Source organism: Pogoniulus pusillus, chromosome 15 (assembly GCF_015220805.1).
Source record: "Pogoniulus pusillus isolate bPogPus1 chromosome 15, bPogPus1.pri, whole genome shotgun sequence".
NCBI classification, from domain to species: Eukaryota; Metazoa; Chordata; class Aves; order Piciformes; family Lybiidae; genus Pogoniulus; species Pogoniulus pusillus.
The window spans coordinates 14,228,873-14,252,126 of record NC_087278.1 but is presented as its reverse complement, the minus strand read 5'-3'; the positions used below and the strand labels follow the sequence as shown (position 1 = coordinate 14,252,126).

Here is a 23,254-nt window from a genome sequence, read left to right as displayed (position 1 = left end):
AGCTGATTAATCACAGATTTGTTGAAGTTGGAAAGGACCACTGGAGATCATCGTGTCCAACCCCTTTCTCAGAGCAGGGTCAGCATATTGTCTTCTTTTCAGGACAAGTTCACCATTTTCTGGTCACTGCAGCCAAGGCTGACTCCCAGGGAGTTGACCAGGGATGATGTTTTACAAGTGCCTTTAGCAGATACTAGGTAACATGCTATGCTCATACTTACTGTGCATCTTCACATACCGTGCTCTTTGAATGAGCTAGGTGGTGAACAGAACAAAGAATACCCTAAAAGTGTGTTTAGAGATTCTTTATTATACATAGCCTGTGTTTTCCAGTCAGGTACAGGCAATGCCAAATAAAGGTTTTCAGGACATGATGCTGGCATGTGAAATTGAGGATTCTGCTTTAGGAATGAGGTGCCCAAATAAAAGCTTGGTAATAAGGCATTTAACTTGGCACTGAGGAGAAGGGTAGTGCTTAGACAAATGAGCTTAGTAGAAGTTTGAGTCCTTAAAAAGTAAGCCTTGCTCAGCTTTACTTTCTGTAACTTGGCCTCTGTTGGTGGTAATGCCTTTACTTCTACTTCACTACTATAAAAGCTTAATGGCTGAAGCATTTGCCCTGGAAGCTCATTCTTGGTGCCTCACCTCCCAAAGTAGTGTGACTACCAGCTGTCTGAGCTGAGCTCTTTTGGTAAAGCTGTCAGTGTATGTGGGAGATGTGAGATGACAAGGCCAGAAGTAGAGAGAATAACTGCTGTAGGCTAGAAGGTGGGGCCCTTGTTTGGAAGAAAAGGATTCCTGTGTTTTGGTAGCTGCTGCCAGGACTGTCCTAGAGGTTAGCTAGGCAGTAAATGTCAGTCACATAATTACAGTGATGTCAAACACCTTGTGATTTTTATTACTATGTTTTCTCTATAACTGCAAGAAAAGAGGATATACAAACTAACTTGTTCCTTTCTGCCTTTCAGTTTTTGTTGTCCTTGGATCCTGCATAGCAATCCGACTAGGAACAAATCCTGACTGGTTGTTTTTCTGTTGTTTTGTGGGACTGTTCATGTTCTATTCTGCTCACTGGCAGACATATGTATCAGGCATACTAAGGTTTGGAAAGTAAGTAGGTATTGTTAGAAGTACCTGTGGCTTAATGTCTGAAACCGTTAGCTACTTCATTTCCATTTCTGTTTTTTTTTTCCCTTGCTCGCTCTTCATATGAACTCTCTTACTTATCATCCTTCTTTCCTTGCATACTTGTGTTTTACCTGGCAAAAACTTTAAACCCTTGCATAATGGTGAATAGAGGATTTGCTTTTTTAGCAGCTGATTTTAGTGGTATACGCTTTGTTTTCATGTGTTTGTTTGTCTCTTACCTGCAAATCTGTTCTCAGAACCCACACAAGCAGTGCATATTGCTCAGGCCAGAGGAGTCTTGCCTGCAGTGTAAACAGGCTTAAGTAGGAGTTAGGGACAGGGCAAGCATCTGCAGTACTTCCCTTTGTAATCCTCTAGCCACAGAACAGTTCCAGGACAGGGTACACTGAACAACATGCATTTTTAGAGATACTAAAGTGAACTCTCTGCATCCTTCAGCAAGGAGTTCTGTAGAGCTATGGCCCCAGGTTTATATGGGGGCTTTGCTTTTAATCTGGCTCATGCTGCCTTTAATGTCCTTTAGGTTTTGTGGTAGGTCACTGTTCTAGAAATTGGCGTGGTGCTGTTTCTTACTGCATCTGTTCTGACTGCAGTGTAGAAAGAGGAGTCACGATATTCACGTAGAAGATAACAATTTCAGTAACTCCTAATGCAGTGGGATTGCTGCACCCTTTCATGCATGTGGCCTAGCTATGGCCTTTTGCTGCTTTTAAAACAACAGCTGTGCTTTAGTAGTGATTTCTGAAAAGATCAGAGACTTCTGTAGCAGCCAAGTTGGAGGTATGTGACAGACAAAGGCTATCCTTCTGCTAATTGTAGTCACTTGCTAAGTCACCTGTTCCTCATCCTGCTCACCCCTAACCTGCAAGAAGCACCTTAACAAATTTGAGCATCATTGGGCAGAAAGGCTTGGTGATCAGCTACTCTTGCCTACTGTTCAATGTCTGTCAAAATACAGCTGTCCCTGTGGTAATGCTATGAGCTTTTTTTTTATTTTGCTGATAATGCATTTTATCACACAAACTAACTATTATGCCTGCTTACCCAGCCTGCTTGTTTAAAAAGACAACCTGTACTGCAGACAAAAATAGATGCTTTAGAGTAATGGCTAAAATGGGGAAATTTCTATACATGACATAGGACTATACTGAGGGGAGATAGACTGTGCCATGAGCTCTGGGATTTTGCACATAGGATTTTGTTCACAGAATATTTTTGTGATGAAGATTCCCCTGTGTCAAGAAGGCACTGAGACTCCTGTCCTATGTAAAAACATCTTCATTAAAAACCTAATGGTTTCTGTGTAAATACAGTGATAGTACAAGCTGTTCGTTGTGGCCTGGTACTTCATGCTTCCTGTTTGAAGCTAGACATGACTGTTCTCCAGGGTAACTTAGTCATGTTCAGTGAGAACAGGCCAGAATTTTTTAAGGCTTGTGTTTTTATTTAAGCATACAGGTGGGAGTCTAAATGAAGACATTTAGTATATTGTTCCCAATATGATAACACATAATAACACAGAAGCTTTCACTGCTGCTTTTCTTGGATTAGCAGCACTTTAGAAGTCAAATGACAGATGAGAGAGTCCTAGTGATGATGGCAGGGAAGGATCAGAGCCAGCTGAGTACTGTGCCGTTGTCAAATTATGTAGAATACTGCAAAGAGTTTAATTAAAATCTTGGGATTCTGATTTGGTTATGCTGCAACCAACAGTCTGAGCCTCTAAAATTAAGTACTGAACTTTGGCACATGCAGTGAGTCCACTTCAAGTCTGTTCCCACCACCCACAGCAAAAGTCTAGGTTTTAGTACTACAGATTGCAAACTCTAGATGCTTGCACTTACATACAGATGCTTTTGTATGACTTAACCGAAGAGTTCAGTTGGTACAGATGCAGCCATGACTCCCCATTAGAGTGGAGAGCCCAATCCTGGCACCTCTGTCCTGTTTCTGCCGTGCACAAACTCTGTCAGTTGACTTCAAGTCAATTCATGAAACAGGCAGAAGATTAAAGGTTGATGCAAGGCTAGCAATCTGAACTGGTTCACCTTAAAACTGATACAAGTGTGAGGACAACACCGTGCAGGAAGGGGAGGAATTCCCATTCCAATGGCTTTGAGCAGTGACAAGCACCTCAGCATATCATCTAGTTGCATCTGAGACTAGGAGTCTGAAGCTCGTGATAAAACTAAGCATATTTTATCACTATCCTTCCAATGAAAGAAGATACTTTAATGGTACTGTGATTACCAAGATCAGATAAATGTTTTCCATTAACCAAGAGCTGATTCCTATCTCCCTTTGAAAACAGTTTCCTGTGCAAGCTGTTCACATGCTAAGCAAGTAACAATACTTGTTGACTTTGGTTCTAATTCCTTAAAACCAGCAACTTTATTCTAACAGCTTAAAGAAGTGTAATTTAAACATTCATTATCACTGTTCCCGAGTGACTTCAGTACAAAGATCAGGTAGCTGGTGACAGAAGTTAGTTTAGATGTACACATCTACGTTTCTAAAGTTTTATAGAAAGTACAATTTAATTTTTTTTTCTCATGAGCCTCTACTACACTTTTTTTATATATTCAGGTCTTCTTACAACACTTCATCAATCAAATACAGTAGTGAAGAGTTAGCTATCCTGTCTGAGGAGGAAAATAAAGGTGGAAATAAGAGTCTAGACTTTAGAGGGTGTACAAGCAAGATATAAATTATGTCCTCTGAAACGTGTGTCCACTGCCCTCACATTTTGCAGGCTGTATCTGTCAAGATTTCATGATATGATGACTGAAAGAAATCCCTTCTGTCCTAGTGCACTCTTCACAGTCCATACTTTTATACTGTATGTTTTTAAAGGAAATGTTTGGTTGCTTTTACTGTGAGCTTGCCTTAAACTTTGATTTGATACTCGCACATCAGCAAGTCTGTAAATTTATACAAAATTCTCAAATAATTACCAATATATTCATTAAGAATTGAAGTTGTATGTAGCTTGCTCTAGACAAGGAGCATAGATTTAACTTTATATCTCAGCCAAAGATCTGCTCCATACAAAGTAAACTTCTCAGTCAAGGAAAATCATACAATATACATTGATGTTATCTAAAGTACTTCGAAGGAGATAATTTGAAGTCAGTGGTTATTTTTATTTCCTCCCCACCCCACTGTCTTATACTTAAAACAAAAAGACCTTTTTGTTTAACTAAATCTCACCTTTCTTTTTCCTTCGTAGAATTGATGTAACTGAAGTTCAGATAGCCATAACAATGCTGCTCTTGATATCTGCATATGGTGGAACAGCAGTATGGGACTATAAGGTAATAAGATTTCAGACTTCCTGATGAGTATTCGGTTCTTGGTAAGCATTCAGTGTTCCACTGGTATTGCAAGATCTCCTGTGCAAGTACCATCGATGCCTAGTAGTTGTCTAATGTTGTGGGTTACTGTCCAAATGTAGATTATCTCTGTGTTGTAGTCAATTTAGATGTAATGGTGTGATTTCCCATGCTTGAACTTGGGAAAAAAGACCCCATCTGCCATGTAGGAACTTCTTATCCGGAATGAATCCTCTGTATATACTTAAGCTTTAACAGTAAATCAATTGTTGGTTGTATTTCTTTTGTATCATTTACTTTAAGACATACATTCCAGTTCAGTGATTTCTAGGACACTTTATTTTAAAATTTAAATATGAAACGCTTTAACAAAATCATGGGATGAAGTTAGGGATTAAGTAATCCATGTTTTGGTTAGGTAATCCATATTTACATGCCAGAGGAGATATACTGATTATTAACAGTTATGTCAGAGCCAACTTAAATGTCCATATATAAAGATCTATTTTTTTTAATCTGTGCCGTGTATTCTGATCTTTAGAGATGCACTTTGGTGGATGAGATCCTTTCTAGGGTCTTTACTCAGAAATGTACAGTTCTGCTTGATTACAGCACATGGAAGAGCTGAGACCATTCCATGCTATTGGTAATCAATGCAAATTAAATCACCAGATAATTCAAATAAATTCATGAGTTCACTTAGCAATTAAGAAATGTTTAGCTGATTTTTTTTTTCCTTTCCTCATCCTGTGAGATGCTTTTTCTTCTTTTAAAGCTTGCATTCATGTTGGAAAAATTAAGTAGGTGCACTGGTGGATTATTTTTTTTCACTTGAGTATTAACATATGTGTTAGTTATGCTGTATCTCAAGATATTCTCAAAAATATAGTTAATGGTTTCAATTTATTGCTACTTTTTTTAACTCTTTTGCTGCCTTTGGAAGTTTCCTTGAAACTGCAATTGATTCTGAAAGGTAACTGCTTAGTTAAAATTTGTATCTGGAGACTATTCAAAGATACAGCATACAAATAACAAATTCCAAAATACAAAGCAGGCAGATGGTGTTTGTGTTTCCTTTGTTTCAGTGTTGTGTTAGCCAGTGAAATAGAGTGAGCTACCCTTTCCCCCCCGTCCCATGCTTTGGTGATGCAGCAGTCTGTGCTAGGTTTTTGCTTGTGTAGTGACATCATAAGGACAAATACAATAAGATCGGAATTTCTAGACCAGAACTTAAGTACTCAAAAGTTGAGTTTAAACATTACAAAGGATTTGTTGTCTCCTTACTAAGTAAACAAATTCCAAACACTGTCCTCTTGAGCTTGTTCCCAGGAAAGTGAGTTCAAATAAAACAACTGTTTATTAGGTATCAGTAGGTTTTTCTCTAATCACTTGTTTAAAAAGGTGTTAATTTCTAATATCTTTCTGTTGTTTTTCCTGCAAAGGTTCCTTTGGTGGGCTTAGAACTGAAGTTCTTGGCAGTTTTTGGCATACTGTGTGGAACAGCACTTTCTTTTTTCAATTACTTCCGTGTTATCTTTGGTGGAGGGGTTGGAAAGAATGGATCTACAATAGCAGTAAGTTGCTTTAAAAATCTGAGAAGGCTTTCAGTACTGTATGTCCGTAATTTATTGCATTTCAGGTGATCACAAAGGTTTTATCCGTTAAGCAGACAAGCACACAAGTGTTGGGTGGCTAAAGCAAAGACTTCATTATCTACCTTCTCTCTACTTGTTACTGAATTTCTGTTGCAGAGACCAGGAATGAATTTTCTTACAAAGTTGATTAGTGGCCACTGCAAAGGATACTAACAGCATTGGCAGAGTGCTAGTAGGCTTCCCCTGATTTTGACAACTCTCATTTTGTTTAATGGGATTTGCTATATATATAAAACCTAGACCTAGTGGTGTGACTGAAGCCTAAGACAACTTTTTCTGTCCATTTGTATTCCAGGGAACAAGTGTTCTCTCACCAGCCCTGCACATTGGACTACTTATTACATTGGCAGTTGTGATATACAAAAAGTCTACAACTCAGCTGTTTGAAAAACATTCTTGCCTGTATGTCCTGACATTTGGATTTGTGAATGCTAAAATCTCACAGAAGTTGGTGGTAAGGAATCTTGTTTGAGTCCTAAAGTTCCTAAAACTAAACTGGTTCTGGGCTTAATGATTACTGGATCAGTGTGCATGGCAAGCTTTCCCGTTCTGCTCTGCTACTGTATTACCAGGTTCATTACGATCAAGATTGTGAACTAGGCTCATGCTTCTAGACCGGGATTACAGATGGTAATGATGCAAACACCTATTTACTGTTGAATGCGTTGGTTGGAACTTTGTTCTGTTTAACTTACTCCTAGAATGGTCTGCCTTCAGCATAAGTGTGGTCCCTGAAGCCTTAGTAACAGTGCTGTGATGTCTGATTTAATTTTCTGAAATAGGAATTTAATCATTACAATGACAAGATAAACTTTTTTTATCTCTGTTGCAACTACAAACCTCATCAGTGGATTAAAAAAGAAAATACCTGCCTTAGTTTACACAATTGCTAATAACAGTAATCCAACTAGCTGACTTTTTTTTTCTGGCATGACATTTTCCAAACAAAATGGGTATTCTACAGACTTTCAGCAGTTCACCTAGTGAGCTACTAACTTCTTTAAAGAGAGAATGCTGGTAAGAAGATGGAGCTTTAAGGTTGAACTCGAGTGAGCTCATCTATTCTGTGAAACCCCTTGGCTCCTTTGCTCAGTGAGAGGACCCCCTGTAATCGCCCATTCATCACTATGTGTATGTCAGTGCTGTATGTGTAGCTTTGAGAATAGCCTGCTCCAGAGGCAAACCTGTAAAGACAGTGGGCAAAGGATATGGGGTGGGGGGTTAGTTCTCAGTTTTCTGAAACTATTTCAGGATGCCTTGTCCTTCTGGCATGCCAGAGTAAGCAAACTGCAGTAGAATCTTCAGCTGTAACTGGCGGGGTGGGGGGGAGACATGAGCCAGGGTCTGTGAAGTTTGTGTGAATCTGCCAGAGCTGCTTTATGGATGCCAACCCTGCGTAGCTGTTGCACGTCCCACCAGACATAAGCCATGAATTACTCCCTGCTGCGGGTCCCTTTAGGAGGGGGAGATGCATCCTTAGCAGGCTTAGAGTGGAAGCTGTTGTCAGCTCTTCTCTGGTTTGACTTTAGACTGGGACACTCACAGGCTTTTTGTGAATGTTGCTGTTCAACATGGTTTGTAATTGCTAAGAGACCACTCTGTTCACAGGAACCTCCTAGTATATCAATCATATACGCCAAATATCCACAAGGAAGAAAAGAAGGAATGACAGGGTCATTTTGTGCTAGTTTGAAGAAGGCTAGAATGTTTTGGTGAGAAAAACTAGATGATAGGCTGTGAAAGGAAAACAGTGGTGATGTCTGCTTCCCTCAGTCTTGCTGAAGAAGAATGTAAACATTAGATAACACTCTCACCATTTTGTCTTCACTCTCTGGCTGGGCACTGACTGAGCTGCAGCTCCCTAACCTCACCTTCCACTCACCTTTGCTTCTTAAACTCTTGGCTGAACCTCTAGTCTTTCTTAGGACTGGGGTAAGGTTGAGAGGGGCAGGGGGAAGGTGCAGGGGTGGTTGAGAGCCTCTCCTGGGGACTCAGGTTTCTGGGAGGGGAGTTGTGTTTCTGTATTACCTTTTACCTTGTAGATTTCTGTATATACTGTAAATATCTGCTTGTATATTGTGCTAGCTGTAAATAAATAGCTTCATTTATATTCCTGGAGCCGGCTGAGTATTTCTAAAGTGGGGGGCGGGCAGGGAACACCCAAACCATCACACATTTCTTATGGCAGTCTTGGTGCTTTTACTACCTTCCTTCTGCCATGTTTCAGCTTCCTAGTATGGACTTGTCATATGTCCTTTATTAGGTCTCCAACTTTTTACACAACTCTTCTTCTGTCTCTCAATCAAAGGTGAGCTTAAGTTGTCCCTAAGTATGCCAAATACAGAAGGTTCAAGGTGAGGGAGGGAGAAAACATTCTGTCCCTATTGATTTTCCTTTTTCTCTTGGTCATTTCTGTAAAGAGTCTCTACTCAACAGTGAAAACAAGTCCTGTCAAGTAAGCAAAAGCCTGAGTTTTAGTTAGCTTTTGGCCAAGCAAGGCCAACATTTTCAAGTTAGATTTGTAAACACTTTTTCAGGCAAAAAGTACTTTCAGTAATACACTTGCACAGCCTTACCCTTCAAATGCCACACTGAAAAAACAGTGGGAAACCTGCAGTTTAGCTAAAATGCTATGCAGAACTCTGAAGGACATGAACACATTTCTTATCAAGTAAAACGATACTAGCTGATAATGCAAATAGCTGTTATCACTGATTAAAGTGCTGCGTTGAACAACCAGGAAAGAGGTTACTTGGTCGTTGGGAAAGAAACTGTCAGGGATCAGCAGGCCCTGAAGCACTTATGCAGCCTTTGGCTTGCCTGCTGATGGCTTCTGAAGTCAGGGACAGCAAGGTGTTGCTGGCTGAGGACATCAGCATGTCATCATGCTCTTTCACAACTAAGGTGGAGATTTTCTGGTAGTTACCTTCATCTTGTAGTGGTGTGTTGCTGACACTGTCTCATTTTTCCTCCTGTGTTTTCTTTTTTTTTAACATAGGTGGCTCACATGACAAAAAGTGAAATCTGTCTTCAGGAGACTGCATTTATTGGGCCAGGACTTCTGTTTTTGGACCAATATTTCAACAGTTTCATTGATGAATACATTGTTCTGTGGATAGCATTGGTAAGTACTTTCTATGCTCTTTAGTTGGAGTGTACTGAAAGGAATGGATTGAGAATGACCCTTGTTCTGGCTAGCTTTGTTTCCTTGAAACAGAGATCTGAGAGTAAAATTACAGATCTCTTCCGTATCTATGCTTTTAGTTCAGGTGATTCAAGTTATTCTGCTAACTGCAGACTAACATTTGTTTATCAGACTCTGTAAGTGTTTTCATTTGGGTTTCTTCTTTGTTGGTGTTTTTTTTCTTCTAAAATAGGCCACTATGTTAAAATGTCACTTGGATAGATTAAAATGTAGATTAATTTATAGGTGGAACAATTAAAATACATTATTTTTAATCTGTTCTGTTTTGTTTTTTTGAAGTTCATATCCTTGATTGATATGCTGAGATATGCTACTGGTGTATGCCTGCAGATTGCTGCTCATCTTCATATACATGTCTTCAGAATTTCATCTCATCAAGCTCCTGAACAGGTTCAGAACCATAATGACTGATTAAATAGGTCAAGGACAAGAGAAGAAGCAGTTAGGGGAATGCTGAATGAAGAGCAGACTACTTTTTTTGGGGGGGAGGGGGAGACACATTAAGCTTTTTTTTTTTTTTTAAAGAGTTTTATGAGAAAGCTCACTCTATGCCACAGACTACCAAATGAATTAGAATTACTAAATACCAAGTCCTGCAGATTCTATTGAGATGAATACTTCTGAACCAGGATGTATTATTTCCCCCTGTATTCTAGACATTGCAGCTGCCATTTCATACCATGATACCACATTTGAAACTTTGCCATTTCCCGTTGAAAAACCTTAATTTTGTACTTTGGTCTGATGAATGTAGACTGCAAATCAAAGTGCTACCAACCAGAAGTCAAAGAGGAATCTCACTTTTCCCCTAAAGCACCTGACTAATCTTCTAGAGTTAGTTTCTTAATATTCTTGGAACTGCTGTGACGAGGTAGTCAGAGGTATCAATGAATACATACTGCAGTGTTAGGACTGTTAAAATGAGGCATCCATGAGGTAAAACTACTCAATCCATTCTGCTATTTCTGAAGAACAGGCTACTGGATCAACAGGATGAAGGAGGTAGAGCTCAGGAAAATTTTCTTCTATTTCAAAATACTGTTAATACTGTGCCTTTAGGATTCATGCATTCTCTAGCATCTAAGTAAATAACTTAATAGCTGTAGTTTATTTTTTTTCTTTGAAGGTCAGGTTCTGTGTCCATAATTTTTGCCTCATGGTACACATGACCTAGACTGACTCTAGGGTGCACTTCAAGGACAGTGACTTTATCCTAATTTATATCTGTGAACTATACAAGTGAATGACAAAATGAATTCATAAACTTAAATGACTGTGATTGTTTTGACTGTGACAATGCATCCCATCCATAATTCCCTCTGAAGTGTGTTTGCTATTACTGCATTTATCTACCTTATCTATGTAATTTTTTTCTTGTAGCTATCAGTGTACTTTATCCAAACAAAACTGCATGGAACTAAACCAATTGTACTGTATAGTAAAACTGTCCAGAAAAGGAAATCGGGCCCATTATCAGCTTTTCTTTCTTTTAAGAACAGACCCACTGACTAACATAATGGGGCTAGCTAAAGGGCTGTTTGCATTAGAGAAAAGCTGAACAAAAGTAGTTTATTATCTGTATGAGCAAATCATGACTTGTAAACAAACCCAGTAAGCTTAGGCTCATTTGAAAAGGTACTCTCAGAATATGAATTTTGTAAGAAGCTTTTGAATGTAAGTATTCGTTACTGCTTGCAGTTGCTGATATGTAGCTGAGCTGTATAAAGTCCATCCTGAACTGTACAATAAAGAATGCTATGGTTTGTTCTTAAAATATTATCCTTGCAGCTTTCCAGCTGCACATTAATTCAAAAAGGCTTTGTGAGGTGCTCGAGGAACTTTAGAAATGGTGTATTGTCTGCTAAATGTGGGGGGGAATAAAGGTGCCACCTACCACACTCCTGCCAAAAAGCATATGCTGGGACACTTATGGGTAACAGTAACGGCCAAATTACTAGCACTGTCATGAGCTCCAAATTAATCTTGCTACACTTGTTTGAGACTGCAGAAGACATGGCATCTGCAAGTGCACTGAACCTAGGCCATGAACAAATAGAAGAGAAGACGTTAAAGACTGTATCAGTTTGACTGATGAAAAGATGTAGGCAGCCTCTTTTAGGGAGAGAATGCACAAAAATGTGCCATGTACCAATAGGTATTAAGTACTTTTAAGGATATGATTGAGAGATGTTCATGATAGGAAACTAATGCAGAAATCTGTCAGAAAAGCAGAAACAAGAAGCAATACTAACCAGAAACCTGAGTCAATACTAACAAGTAACCTGCTACAGAAAACTTGGTGCCATGGTCTAGCCTTGGGCACTGTGGTAAAGGGTTGGACTAGATGATCTGTGAGGTCTCTTCCAACCTTGGTGATACTGTGATACTGTGATACTGTGATACTGTGAAAACAAGAAGCACACACTGGTAACTGCATTTCATAAGTATCATCTCATCATCCTTAGAGGGCTGAGACTCATCAGCACAGTAGCAAATTAGCATCATTCTAGCAATGTAACTTCTTCCCTGCATCTTTGCTGATGCAGGAGATCCATGCCAGTTGCTTGTTAAGCTTCTCTTGCAACCTAATAGCTGAAATTTTGGTAAGATATTCTTAATGTGGCTCCCATAACTGGATGACCACCATCAAATGATTTGATTCTGAATAAGAAGTGGTATTAAGCTGAGGAGAAGTATCTGTAAGCACTGGCTTTGAAATACATTGTTATGAAAACAGAACATTGGTGTGTGTGGCTGTGTGGATGGCTTTTCTTTATCTGTAATTGTATTAAATCTAAGCCTTAAATATGTTAGGAACTGTCTAATTTGTAAAGGTGGCTTAGCCATAATGGCTTTCTGTAAAAACAAACTGTATATGAGCTAAGCCAAGTGTTGAATTGATAATGATTTACTGTAATGAGATACATGAAATCCTTTATCCTTAAAACTTATGCCTCCCTAAAAGTGCTAATCATATGGAATTGCAAAAGGTCATATTTGACACAGAAGAATAGGGTCCCCAGGAAGCTGGTTTAATCCCATCCCTGGAGGTGTTTAAAAGATGAAGAGATGAGACATGGTTTGGTGCCAGAGTTGGTAGAGTTAGGTAATGGTTGGACTCAATGATCTTAAAGGTCTTTTCCAACCAAAACAACTTCATGATTCTGTGATCTCAAAGGCATGCAATAACTTTAATATAGTAATAAATGAGATAATTTACTTCTAGCAGTGGTTCTGCAAGAACCATATAGTCTGAAATACATAATGTTGATTTGGCTTAATGGAGTATATGTCACATAAAGCTGTGAAACAGCTAACAATTCAACAAAAGAAATCTGCTTTTCAGCTGAATTACAGCAGTTCATAACTCCCTTAATAGTACAGAGATTAGTAAGAGATTGCTAGACAATGCCAGCCTAACAAAGAGTTAAAAAGATTCAGTTTCCCATAGTATCATCTTGAAAGAATCTCACATGAGCTGTGTCATGCTCTGTGAACCTCTGTAACTGCTGGTATATGAGCAGTTTAAGATTTTCATCATTTTGGCATTTAAAGTCTGCAGCTTGGGAAAAATGCGTCTATTTGCACAATGTGCCTAAAGTTATGATTTAAAAGCTGTAAAAGCTCTCCTCTTGTTATGATTTGGCATTATAAAAGGTGAAACAATTCAACCAGTCCAATGCTATTGGAAATATTAAGTAGTTAAAGATTAATTCGACAGACAGTGAATTGTTTGGGGTCCATAACCTCCAGAGTAATAAATTTATTAATACATGTTCATACAAGAAGATTAGAACAATCCATGAAAAGATTAATTATTAGGAACTTTAAAACATTCAAATCTTAACATACTTCTCCATGGCTAATGCCTGTACTTATATCATGTTACTTAGGTACAAGTTGTTTCTCCAATGAGCCATCAGAATAACATGGACTGAAGAGACTTGCGAACAGTTGCCATCTCCTGCTGTTGCTGGTACAAGAAAAGGAGATAACACTGAACAAATGCCATATCAATACAGTTTCTTGGAGCTAATTAAATGAATGTCAAAGGACATTTTTATAGAATGTTCTATTTTTGCATTTAACTAACTTCTTCACAGATCTAATACTCACGGTGTCCATCATAATCTTCTTCTGCAACATAGCCATTTCTTTGCGAAGTTCACTTTGTGCACCAACTAGAAGATTTTCATTGGTCTTCTCCAGCTCTTCCATGCTCTGAAGTTAAGAATAATCTTAATTTAGAAGTGTTCAATGTCAAAGGGTTAATTTAAAACAAACAAATCATGATTCAGACTGCAGTTTAATTTTTACAGCAACAGAGGTCAGATAATTGAATTTTGTCACAAGCTTGACACACCGATAGTACAGGACTTTGCACTCCAATCTACATTCCTGTTTAAACAATATAGACTATGTGAAGGAAGAGGTCCCTTCCACTCAGCAGCTGTGAGATCTCACCTAGTAGGCCTATCTTTCAGTAAAGATAAGAGTTCTACAAGAAAAGATTAAATAGATTATGTTGGGAACAATAGGGTTTTAATATTACAGCAAGCTTGGAGACTCGAGGTAAGGACTATAATAAATTCCATTCATTCTCTTTGCACATTTGTCCCCAGATAAGCCAAATAAAGGTTGCTGGTTATCTTCCCTTTTCTTAAGTGATATAATAATCATAGTTGCCCTCTAAGAAAAAAAATTCTCCTACCTTTAAGAAATGCTCATAGAGTTGCTTAATGGTTTTCAGTCTCTGACTTTGGACTATTCTTGCCTGTTGAAAAACTTTTTGTTGCTGACGAAACACATTCTGCATCAGAAGCAAAAGAAAAAAGTAATTGCATTAGTTAACTGAAAGTGCTTGGGCAGCAACACCAACATCATTTATCAGAATCAGAAATTATGCCTTCACTGGAAATCTGGGTTATGTAATACAGATCTCTGCCTTGTTCTTGCTAATGAGGGAAAGACTAAAGATTGGATTAAGCCCTGAAGTCCCTTACGACCTGAATTATCCCTCTGAGATCCTACAAAGACTGCTGTTAACACAATTCTTGAGGATATCCCAGGAAACTTGCTACCCAGGGAACACCAAAAATTGCAAATGCACTGGGACTAAAGATGCAGCAACATGTTATTATATATTGCATTGTATATAGCTCATACTCTATTTAGCGATCAAATTCTCATGCATTTATTGTAGGTGCAGGCATATTTTTAAGCAGCATGTTCTGAAAGACAACTGCTTTAGTCCACGAACAGCACACACCTTCCTTCTCTATGAATGCTCTCATCTTTTCTCAAGCTGTATGCTGGCCTAGGGCATCACTTACTGCCATTTATAAACTCGCAATGAAATTAAGAATTGCACTCCACCTTATTTCAAAACTTAAATATTTCAATGTTGAGAGCCACCACACTTGAATGATTTTAATTGAGGCAAACAATCATATGTTGGTTTAAGCTGCATAAAGTGTTTTCACATTTTTTGAGTGTCAGAACAATACTCCCTCCCTAGGAAAACACCACAGAAATCATATCATGCTTAAAACCCACCGCTAGTTTTTCTTCCTGCTCCTCTGCTTTCTGCAAATCTACATCCCATTGCTGAAATAAATTCAGGAACTGCTGGGAGAACTCATGATTGAGCTTCAGCCTATAAACAGATACTAGCCATAAGTATGACAAATGCTCTTAATTGCAAGGCAATCTTCAAGGTTCAACACATACATGGAATAGAATAAAATGAGTTGCCATATTTACAGTTGTTCTGACAGCTGAGCCTGAGTATGCTGTGAAAAACTGAATATGCAGACACACACACACACACTTCCTGAGCCTATGTGGGTTATGTATCTATAAGGAGACAGCAATCATACAAAACTCAGGTTAAAAAAACTACAATTCTTGTTCCTAATGGTGTCAGGAAATTCCAACTGAAGAGGAAAATATCAACGCTGGTTTAAAAGACAAAACCAACATCAAAGGCAATTTTCCAAAAAGATAAAGCAAAAGTAAAACTACCTCTTTAAGATACCTTGCTCTTAAAATTCCAAATCTTAAATATTTGTTTCTCCATTGAAATCAGCACTATGCTGAACTAGTACTGTCCATTTAACCAAGTGGACACAGCTTGAGGCAGCAGAAACAGAGGACCTGAGGAAATATTTAAGCTAGTAGATACATTGCTTGCTGTTTAACTCAGGAAGATGGACCAACTATCCACACTATGACACAAAAAGGAATTTGACTTCACAATTTGGAATAACAATGGTAAATGTTACCGTTGGTCTTGCTGCATTTTCCAAACATGTTCTATCTTCTGGTTACTGGTTTTGAGTGAGGCTTTTGTATACATCTCTAATCTTCTCCTCTTTGCTAAGAGAGCCTTGTTAATGTCAGCTAAAAAAACAAAGAATACTTAGAAATCAAGCATACCAAAACACATTGTCTCTTTCATTAAAAACACTGATGAGTGATGCTTTGGAGAAGCAAATAGGGTGAGTTCTAATGGAAGGAAGCTAATATGATCCAGGCTTCTGGCTGCTGTGTTCAGAGCCCTTTAAGCTGCTGTTGGCACTGGTGTGAGAGCTGCTTCCCTAATCTCCTCACACACCAACTACTCCAGCATCTGCTTGGAGTCTCAGGGGCCAGACCAAACAAGACCCACTAGGCTGTGACTTTGCTTTACCTTTTCTCATTCTGGGAAGAATGTTAGCAGGAATGATGTAGACAGAGTAGAGACATTGAGTAGACACACACAGAGAACTGAAATTGCTCGGCAGTCTGAGTAGCTGCAGTGCTTCTATTATGTATGCTTAAATCAGCCCAACATGAACTTCTAACATATTATACCATCATACAAGAAGCACATGTATATGCTTCCAACACCAGAAGCACTGTATCAGTTCACACTGCGTATCTCACAGTCTGTAAATTCTTCAAAGACAGGGACACCTTGCACAAACCTGACTGCATATGGACACGTTGCTCTTTAGTATCTAATGATGTCTTCTGAATGGTGTTCTCTGTGATAGGATATGGGGCAATGAATATAAACTGGAACACAGAAGTTCTACCGCAATATAAGAAAAAACTTTATTGTACGGGTGATGGAGCACTGAAACAGGCTGCCCAGAGAGGTTGTGGAGTCTACTTCTTTAGAGACTTTTCAAGACCTGTCTGCATACATTCCTGTGTGGTCTGCCCTAGGTGATCCTACTTTGGCAGGGAGGTTGGACTCCAGAGGTCCTTTCCAATCCTTCTATGTCACATAGTAAAAATCTTTGATAGTTAAGCTACATGACTGCAATACCAGCTCAGAGTTTGCAGACCTTCAAGGAATTTAGTTATGCTGACACTTTTAAATGTATTTTTTTTCTAGAAAAACACATGTTCCAGGGTAATATTTGGATTACTTCTATTTCCAAATAAAGGTAGCATGTGATTACTCTCACTGTGAACATAATGAATGACAAAATATTTTCATACTTCGGAGAGAGCTTAAAAGTATTTAAGTTAATGTAAGTTAGCATGTTTGTTTCACATTAATTTATGTCTGAAAATTCAAGGAATCATAGCTTAAGGTCAGCACAGCAATACAAATATAACTGTAGATTTCAGGAAACCTCTGTCAAACCTCTCTCTAATCTGCTGAGGCATCTGCCCCTGATAATGCCAAACCTATTATTTTTGAGCTCAGAGCATCCTCTGATCCATTTACTTTCCTTACTTCCATCCTACCTTTGAGTCTCCAATAATAAGCAATCCTAGCTTTCCAATATTGAAATCGTCTTCCTATCTAGTTTGCTAGATCTACAAAATCATTCCAATATGTATTTTAGCAGCAATTCATGGATTAATTATGGAATTTATTTAATTTCTCTTTTCTCCTTATGATTTACATGCAAGTAATGACTGTATACAGCATCTCCTTGTGCATGCAATGGAAGTATTAAACAGCTGTTAAGTATGCAATGAATCATAGATTGGCTTAGGTTGAAAGTGACCCTACAGATCATCTACGCCCATCTCCCTGCCAGGGGCAGGGATACCTCTCAACTAGACTTGGCTGCTCAAGGCTTCATCCAGCTGGACCTTGAACACCCCCCAGGGAGAAGGCATCCACAACTTCCCTAGGCAACCTATTCCAGAGTCTCACCACCCTTGTACTGAAGAACTTCTTCCTAAGACCCAGTCTAAACCTACTTTACTGCAGCTTAAAACCATTCCCCCTGGAAATGTAAGTGCAAGTAAATCCATCTGAGGCTCTGACTATGACTGAACTAAATCCAACTTGGCAACATGCATAAAACCTCTCATCACTAGATGACTAGCATTACTTGCTCACATTCTTTAGCTCTTCTAGAAACTTCTATTTGTTTTCCTATTATCTTCTCTACTTATTCCCTCTTCTCTACATTTCTTAGAGAGTACCATCTACTATCTAGCTCATTCTGTACAACTACACTTCTTCCAAAATTCCTTGTCTAGAATTTAAACTATTTTGTTCCATTTAACTGCTTCTATTAACTACTTCTAATTTTTCACTCAAGTCTTGCACTACCCAGGCTCTTCTATGTCACTGCAACAAAAAAATTAGTAACATCTCACTCATATTGTCCCTTTTCTCTACAATATAAACAGTACCTCTTAAACTTCATCTTGAAATTTGAATTGATAGTCAAAAGCACTCATGCATGTTTCCTTTTTTCCTTTGTAATTACCTAGACTAATACATCTTATTTGTATGCAGGTGTTCCCTTCTTTCTCTTTGCTCTACTTAGATACAACTTGTATTTTTTTCTAAAAATCATCAGGTTGTTTTTTTTCTTTGCAGAAATACTGAACACATGCTACAACAACTTTGTATAAAGTCTTGAATATTTTATCATAGAAAGGCTTAGGCTGGAAGAGACCCTAGAGATCATCTAATCCAACCTCCCTGTCATGGGCAGGTAAGGAATGGTAGAGAACTGCTGCCAATTCTGCAACTTAAACATGAACTGGCTTTTAATTTATTACAATGTAAACATACTTACCTCCAAATCTTTCCAACATATTCTGTACTTCACCCCTACAAAACAGTGCACAAAATTTTTATTCGCTTGTTTTCTGACTTTAAAGACCTGTTACATATGATTAAAGCTAAGTTTATTCATGTGCCTATTACTTGCAAATAGCTGTTACTGCCCTGCAAGACCAAAAAGTGACACTCCTATTCTCCTGATATGGGGGAGTCTCTCTTTTAGAATCAGTTGCTTTAAAAAAAACTCACTAGAATCTGGTAAGTTCCTCCCCAGTAAAAAGGCAGTATTAGGCATTTAAATGGTCTTGAGGGAAGGATGACAGTAAATAAAATTGAACATTCTTTAAACAGAGAAGGAAAACAAACACTAAAGGTACCTGGAACATCAAATGAAAACAAGTCCATGAAAGTTAGCATGAGTGGCACAGTAAGAAAAATCCAAGACAAATATTATCCTGGATTTTACAAGACTTTTAAGATGATAACACTGGCATGTAAGGCAGTGGTACAATAGCTGACAAGTCCATAAAGACACATGGTAGGTAAAGAAAATATTTATCTTGGTTTTATAGCATCTGCTCTACAGAGTATCACTTTTTTTCCAGAAGAGTTAGAAAAAACAAAACAAAACAAAACCACACAGCCAAAACCCAAGCAAACCCCCTGAAATTTCATATTATTTTATCTGTAAAGATAATTTATTTTTCATGCAATAGTTTGATCACCTGAAGCACTGTTAGCATCTTCAAGTAGCTAATATCAGAGAGACAAAAATAAGTTATCAACAATGTAGGCTAAAATTTAAATCACCTTTTAAAATAATTTTAAGGACTCGTGGAAATATATCATTTTAATGCATGTTCAAAAGTATCTACAAGGAAACCATGGAATTACTAATTCTAAAATGTAACATTTTTACCTAGAGCTACTTGCCCTGGCTAAACCCATGACACTATGTCACCTGCTTTTTGAATCAACTTCTAACAATAAAAAAAGGCAAAACATACATAGTAAATAACTTAAACAGGTACCTATTCAAAACTTGCTAATTTTGAAAAATAGCTAAATAAGTAAATTCTAACCTTACCCCACATCATCTGCAACAACATGAGTATTGACCAAAGGTCTCTTCTTTCCATGCTTGTCCATTACTGGTGTTTCACCTTAATACAAATTTGACAAAGACTTACAAAAACAAGTTCTACTTTGGGGATATCATTTGAGTTATTTAAAGTGTAATTACTTTTCTGTAATGCTACTTCTCTGAACATTCTCATGGGTCTCAGTTCCCATCCATAATACATGCAGCTCCTAAAACTTTGAATCTCAAGCTGACAGATGGTAGTGAATCCTGCAAGGCTATATTGGAGCTGGCACTGCCTTGAGTTCCTCTAGACTAGTCTCAACCAGCTTTGTTTTTCTGTCCCCGCTACACCCTTACTCCCAAATCAAAATGCATCAACCATGGGAAAAACAATAAATAACTGCCTATTTTGCATATTGCAAAAGTCCAATTGGTAAGAATGTAGTTTTTAAAATAAATACTGAAATTGTGTACTCTGACCTTTAAAAAAGGCAAAATCACAAACAGAAATGTATATTCTTTAAAAAAAAATATATGACTATCATATTTCTGTTAACTGGGCAGGGGTAATTTAGTCTGAACAAATAAATGATAGGAGATACTAAGAGAAACAAACCCTGCTGAGGCTAAATCGGGAAATGGAGTTATATCAAACTACACAAAAAACAATGTGATGAATAAGACCTGCATTTCAACTGAAGTGCAATTTTTTTTTACATGCCCTCAAAATGAAACAACAATGCATTGCTTAACTTCTTTTCTTTTCCCCTCATTTTTCTCTGCTTCTTCCACTTTATTTTCTTTGGTTCGAATTCTTAGGATCATACGATGTTAAGGTTTGAAGGGACCCAAAGAGATCATCGAGTCCAACCTCCCTGCCAAAGCAGGACAATACTATCTAACACAGATCACAGAGGAACACATCCAGACAGGCCTTGAAAGGCTCCAGAGGAGACCCACGACCACCCTGGGGAGCCTGTTCCAGTGATCTGTGACCCTTACAGTAAAGAAGTTTCGCCTTGTGTTGAGGCGGAACCTCCTGTGCTTCAACTTACACCTGTTGATCCTTGTCCTATCACAGGGAGCAAGTGAGCAGAGCCTGTCCTCCCCATCCTGGCCAGCCCTCAGATACTTACAAACATTTATCAAATCCCCTCTAAATCTTCTCTTCTCCAGACTAAACAGCCCCACATCCCTCAGCCTCTCCTCATAAGCCATGCCCTCCTGTCCCCTAATCAAACTCATATTCCTCCACTGGACCCTCTCCAGCAGATCCCTGTCCCTCTTCAACTGGGGAGCCCAAAACTGAACACAGTATTCAAGATGAGGTCTCACCAGAGCAGAGTAGAGGCAGAGGAGAACCTCCCTTGATCTGCTGGACACACTCTCCCTAATACACCCCAGGATCCCATTGGCCTTTTTGGCCACAAGGGTAGATTGCTGTGCCATGGTTAACTTGCTATCCACCAGGACCCCCAGGTCCCTCTCCACAGGACTGCTTTCCAGCAGATCACCTCCCAGCCTGTACTGGTGCAGTTTGTTATTCCTCCCCAGATGCAGGACTCTGCACTTGTCCTTGTTGAACTTCATCTGGTTCCTCTGTGCCCAGCTCTCCAGTCTGTCCAGATCTCGCTGGATGGCCACACAGCCTTCAGCTGTATCAGCCAAGCCTCCCAGCTTGGTGTCATCAGCAAACTTGCTGAGCAGACACTCTGTGCCCTCATCAATGTCATTGATGAAGATGTTGAACGGGACCGGCCCCAGCACTGATCCCTGGGGGACACCACTAGTCACAGCTCTCCAGCTAGACCTGGCACCATTGATCACCACCTTCTGAACTGTATCTTGCAACCAGCTCCTAACCCACCTCTCTGTCCGCTCTTCCATCCCACACTTCCTCAGCTTGCTCACTAAAATGTCATGGGAGATGGTGTCAAAGGCCTTGCTAAGGTCAAGGTAGACTACATCCACTGGTTTCCCTGAATCTGCCCATTCAGTTATGGCATCACAGAATGCTATCAGGTTAGTTAAGCATGACTTCCTCTTGGTAAATCCATGCTGACTACTCCTGATAACCTTCTTCTCTTCCAAGTGCCTTGAGATGCCCTCCAGCAGGAGCCACTCCATCGTTTTTCCAGGGATGGAGGTGAGGCTGAGTGGTCTATAGTTCCCTGGAACCTCTTTCTTGCCCTTTTTGAAGACTGGAGTGACATTGGCTCTCCTCCAGTCCTCAGGCACCTCCCCTGTCTGCCACAATTTGGCAAAGATGATGGAGAGTGGTAGAGCAATAATATCAGCCAGTTCTCTCAGCACCTCTGGGTGCATCCCATCAGGCCCCATGGACTTGTTTAATTTGTATTACTGATCCCTAACCCAGTCTGCACTGGCCCATTCCCTTCTCCAGGCTTCCCCTCCTTCATCCAGAGTCTGAAGTACATAGGAGAGTTCAGCCTTAGGTGTAAAGACTGAAGCAAAGAATTCTTCCTGAATTACTCTCAACCCTCCCAGCATTAGGTCTCTAACTCCCCTACCCAACTCAGCTCATCATACAAGCAAGCAGAGCTCTTCTGTTCTAATCTCACAGTGTTATTGGAAGTCAGGTGATGAAAAGACCACATTAAAATAAGGCGAAAAAATCACATAACAAAATCCTACTCTGTTACATAGTCCATCTATAATTTTAAGACAGTAGCACACCACACAGAGCTGTTGTGTTCTCTTAACCAATCAACATAACACAACAAGGGCAAACTGTCACAAGTGTTATGAACCACACTAACAGGGAAGTGTCTTCATTTCTATTCACAGCCAGAAATACTGTAACCTTCACTTTAAACAAAGGAACAAAAATACCTTAAATACACACCTTCTCTAATATCTTCTTCTGATCCACTTAGCTCTTTTCTTTCCTCAAAGTCGTAAGCAGGTAATGCTCGATGTTCCTGCACTGGTTTGGCAGCTTTTCCTCCATGCTTTCTTCCTGATGGTGCCATAATGAGATTTTCTTCCTACTCTGTTACAGTGTATTTAACAACGATTTTTTCTAAGAAACTGGTCTCCTTTTTTCATCCTGCCAAAAGAAAATGTAAAATAAACCAGTACTTCCGAGATTTTTTTGTGGGGCTTTTCATCGTGGGTGTCCATCTGCTTCTATCTCAAGCAGCGAGGGAGACTTAGAGCACATCTGATTTCTGAGGGAAGCCGCTGGCGTCTAAAAGGCTGAGGGGCCACCACGGTATCTCTGTTCCCTACTGTCGGCCCCAAGCCTTTTATTCATCTCCTTCTGCTCACCGATGGCCTCTTCCCCATTCTTAAGGTCTCACCTTTGTACAGCGCCCCTGCGGCCTCACACGGAGAGGACTCACCAGCGGCAAAGAGAACGCTGCTCGGTCCCAAACCCCTCGCTCCAAATCGCAGCCCGCAAGCTGCCTTACGTACCCCTGCCCCTCTGGCGGGCGAGAAGGCGGCAGGGACGAGACAGGCTGCGGCCCCGCCTCGGCCGCTCCGGGAAAAGGCGGGAAGCGGAGCGGCCCTCACACACGGCACTGCGCACGGACAGCAGCGCCCACCACGGGCTCCTCAGAAGCGGCAACGTCGCGCCGGGCCGGGCCCGTCTGGCAGATGCAGCATTGAACTTCAAATCTCCCCTGCTCTAAGCCGGTCCTACCCTTTGTTCTAAGAAATCTCTACTTTTTCATTCAGGACACACAAAAACATGCAAACGAGGTTGTTCGGATGTATGTAGGCTAGGGTACGACGTCAAGGAAGTCATTTTCACTGCCCAAGTACTGTGCACACAGA

At 39.6% G+C, this 23,254-nt stretch overlaps 2 protein-coding genes across 3 annotated transcripts in view; one reads left to right on the top strand and one right to left on the bottom strand.

Moving 5' to 3' along the window:
* The window catches only part of CHPT1 (choline phosphotransferase 1), a 22,463-nt gene extending 9,065 nt beyond the window's left edge, over positions 1–13,398 (top strand). The window contains exons 3-9 of one of the 2 annotated variants that reach the window (XM_064155462.1): positions 969–1,110; positions 4,379–4,463; positions 5,924–6,055; positions 6,432–6,590; positions 9,135–9,260; positions 9,621–9,731; positions 13,235–13,398. In XM_064155462.1, the coding sequence (XP_064011532.1) occupies positions 969–1,110; positions 4,379–4,463; positions 5,924–6,055; positions 6,432–6,590; positions 9,135–9,260; positions 9,621–9,731; positions 13,235–13,279 (800 nt within the window). In that variant the 3' untranslated portion in view covers positions 13,280–13,398. The remainder of the gene's footprint in view (positions 1–968; positions 1,111–4,378; positions 4,464–5,923; positions 6,056–6,431; positions 6,591–9,134; positions 9,261–9,620; positions 9,732–13,234) is intronic. The other variant, XM_064155463.1, reaches the window with a different exon arrangement.
* On the bottom strand, positions 13,071–23,254 carry SYCP3 (synaptonemal complex protein 3). Its single transcript, XM_064155464.1, has 8 exons — positions 22,320–23,254; positions 19,457–19,532; positions 18,383–18,417; positions 15,626–15,743; positions 14,898–14,997; positions 14,053–14,151; positions 13,458–13,562; positions 13,071–13,314 (listed from the first exon to the last, which is right to left on the bottom strand). The coding sequence occupies exons 1-8, from the start codon at positions 22,444–22,446 to the stop codon at positions 13,261–13,263; spliced, it is 714 nt and encodes a 237-aa protein (XP_064011534.1). The 5' UTR covers positions 22,447–23,254; the 3' UTR covers positions 13,071–13,260.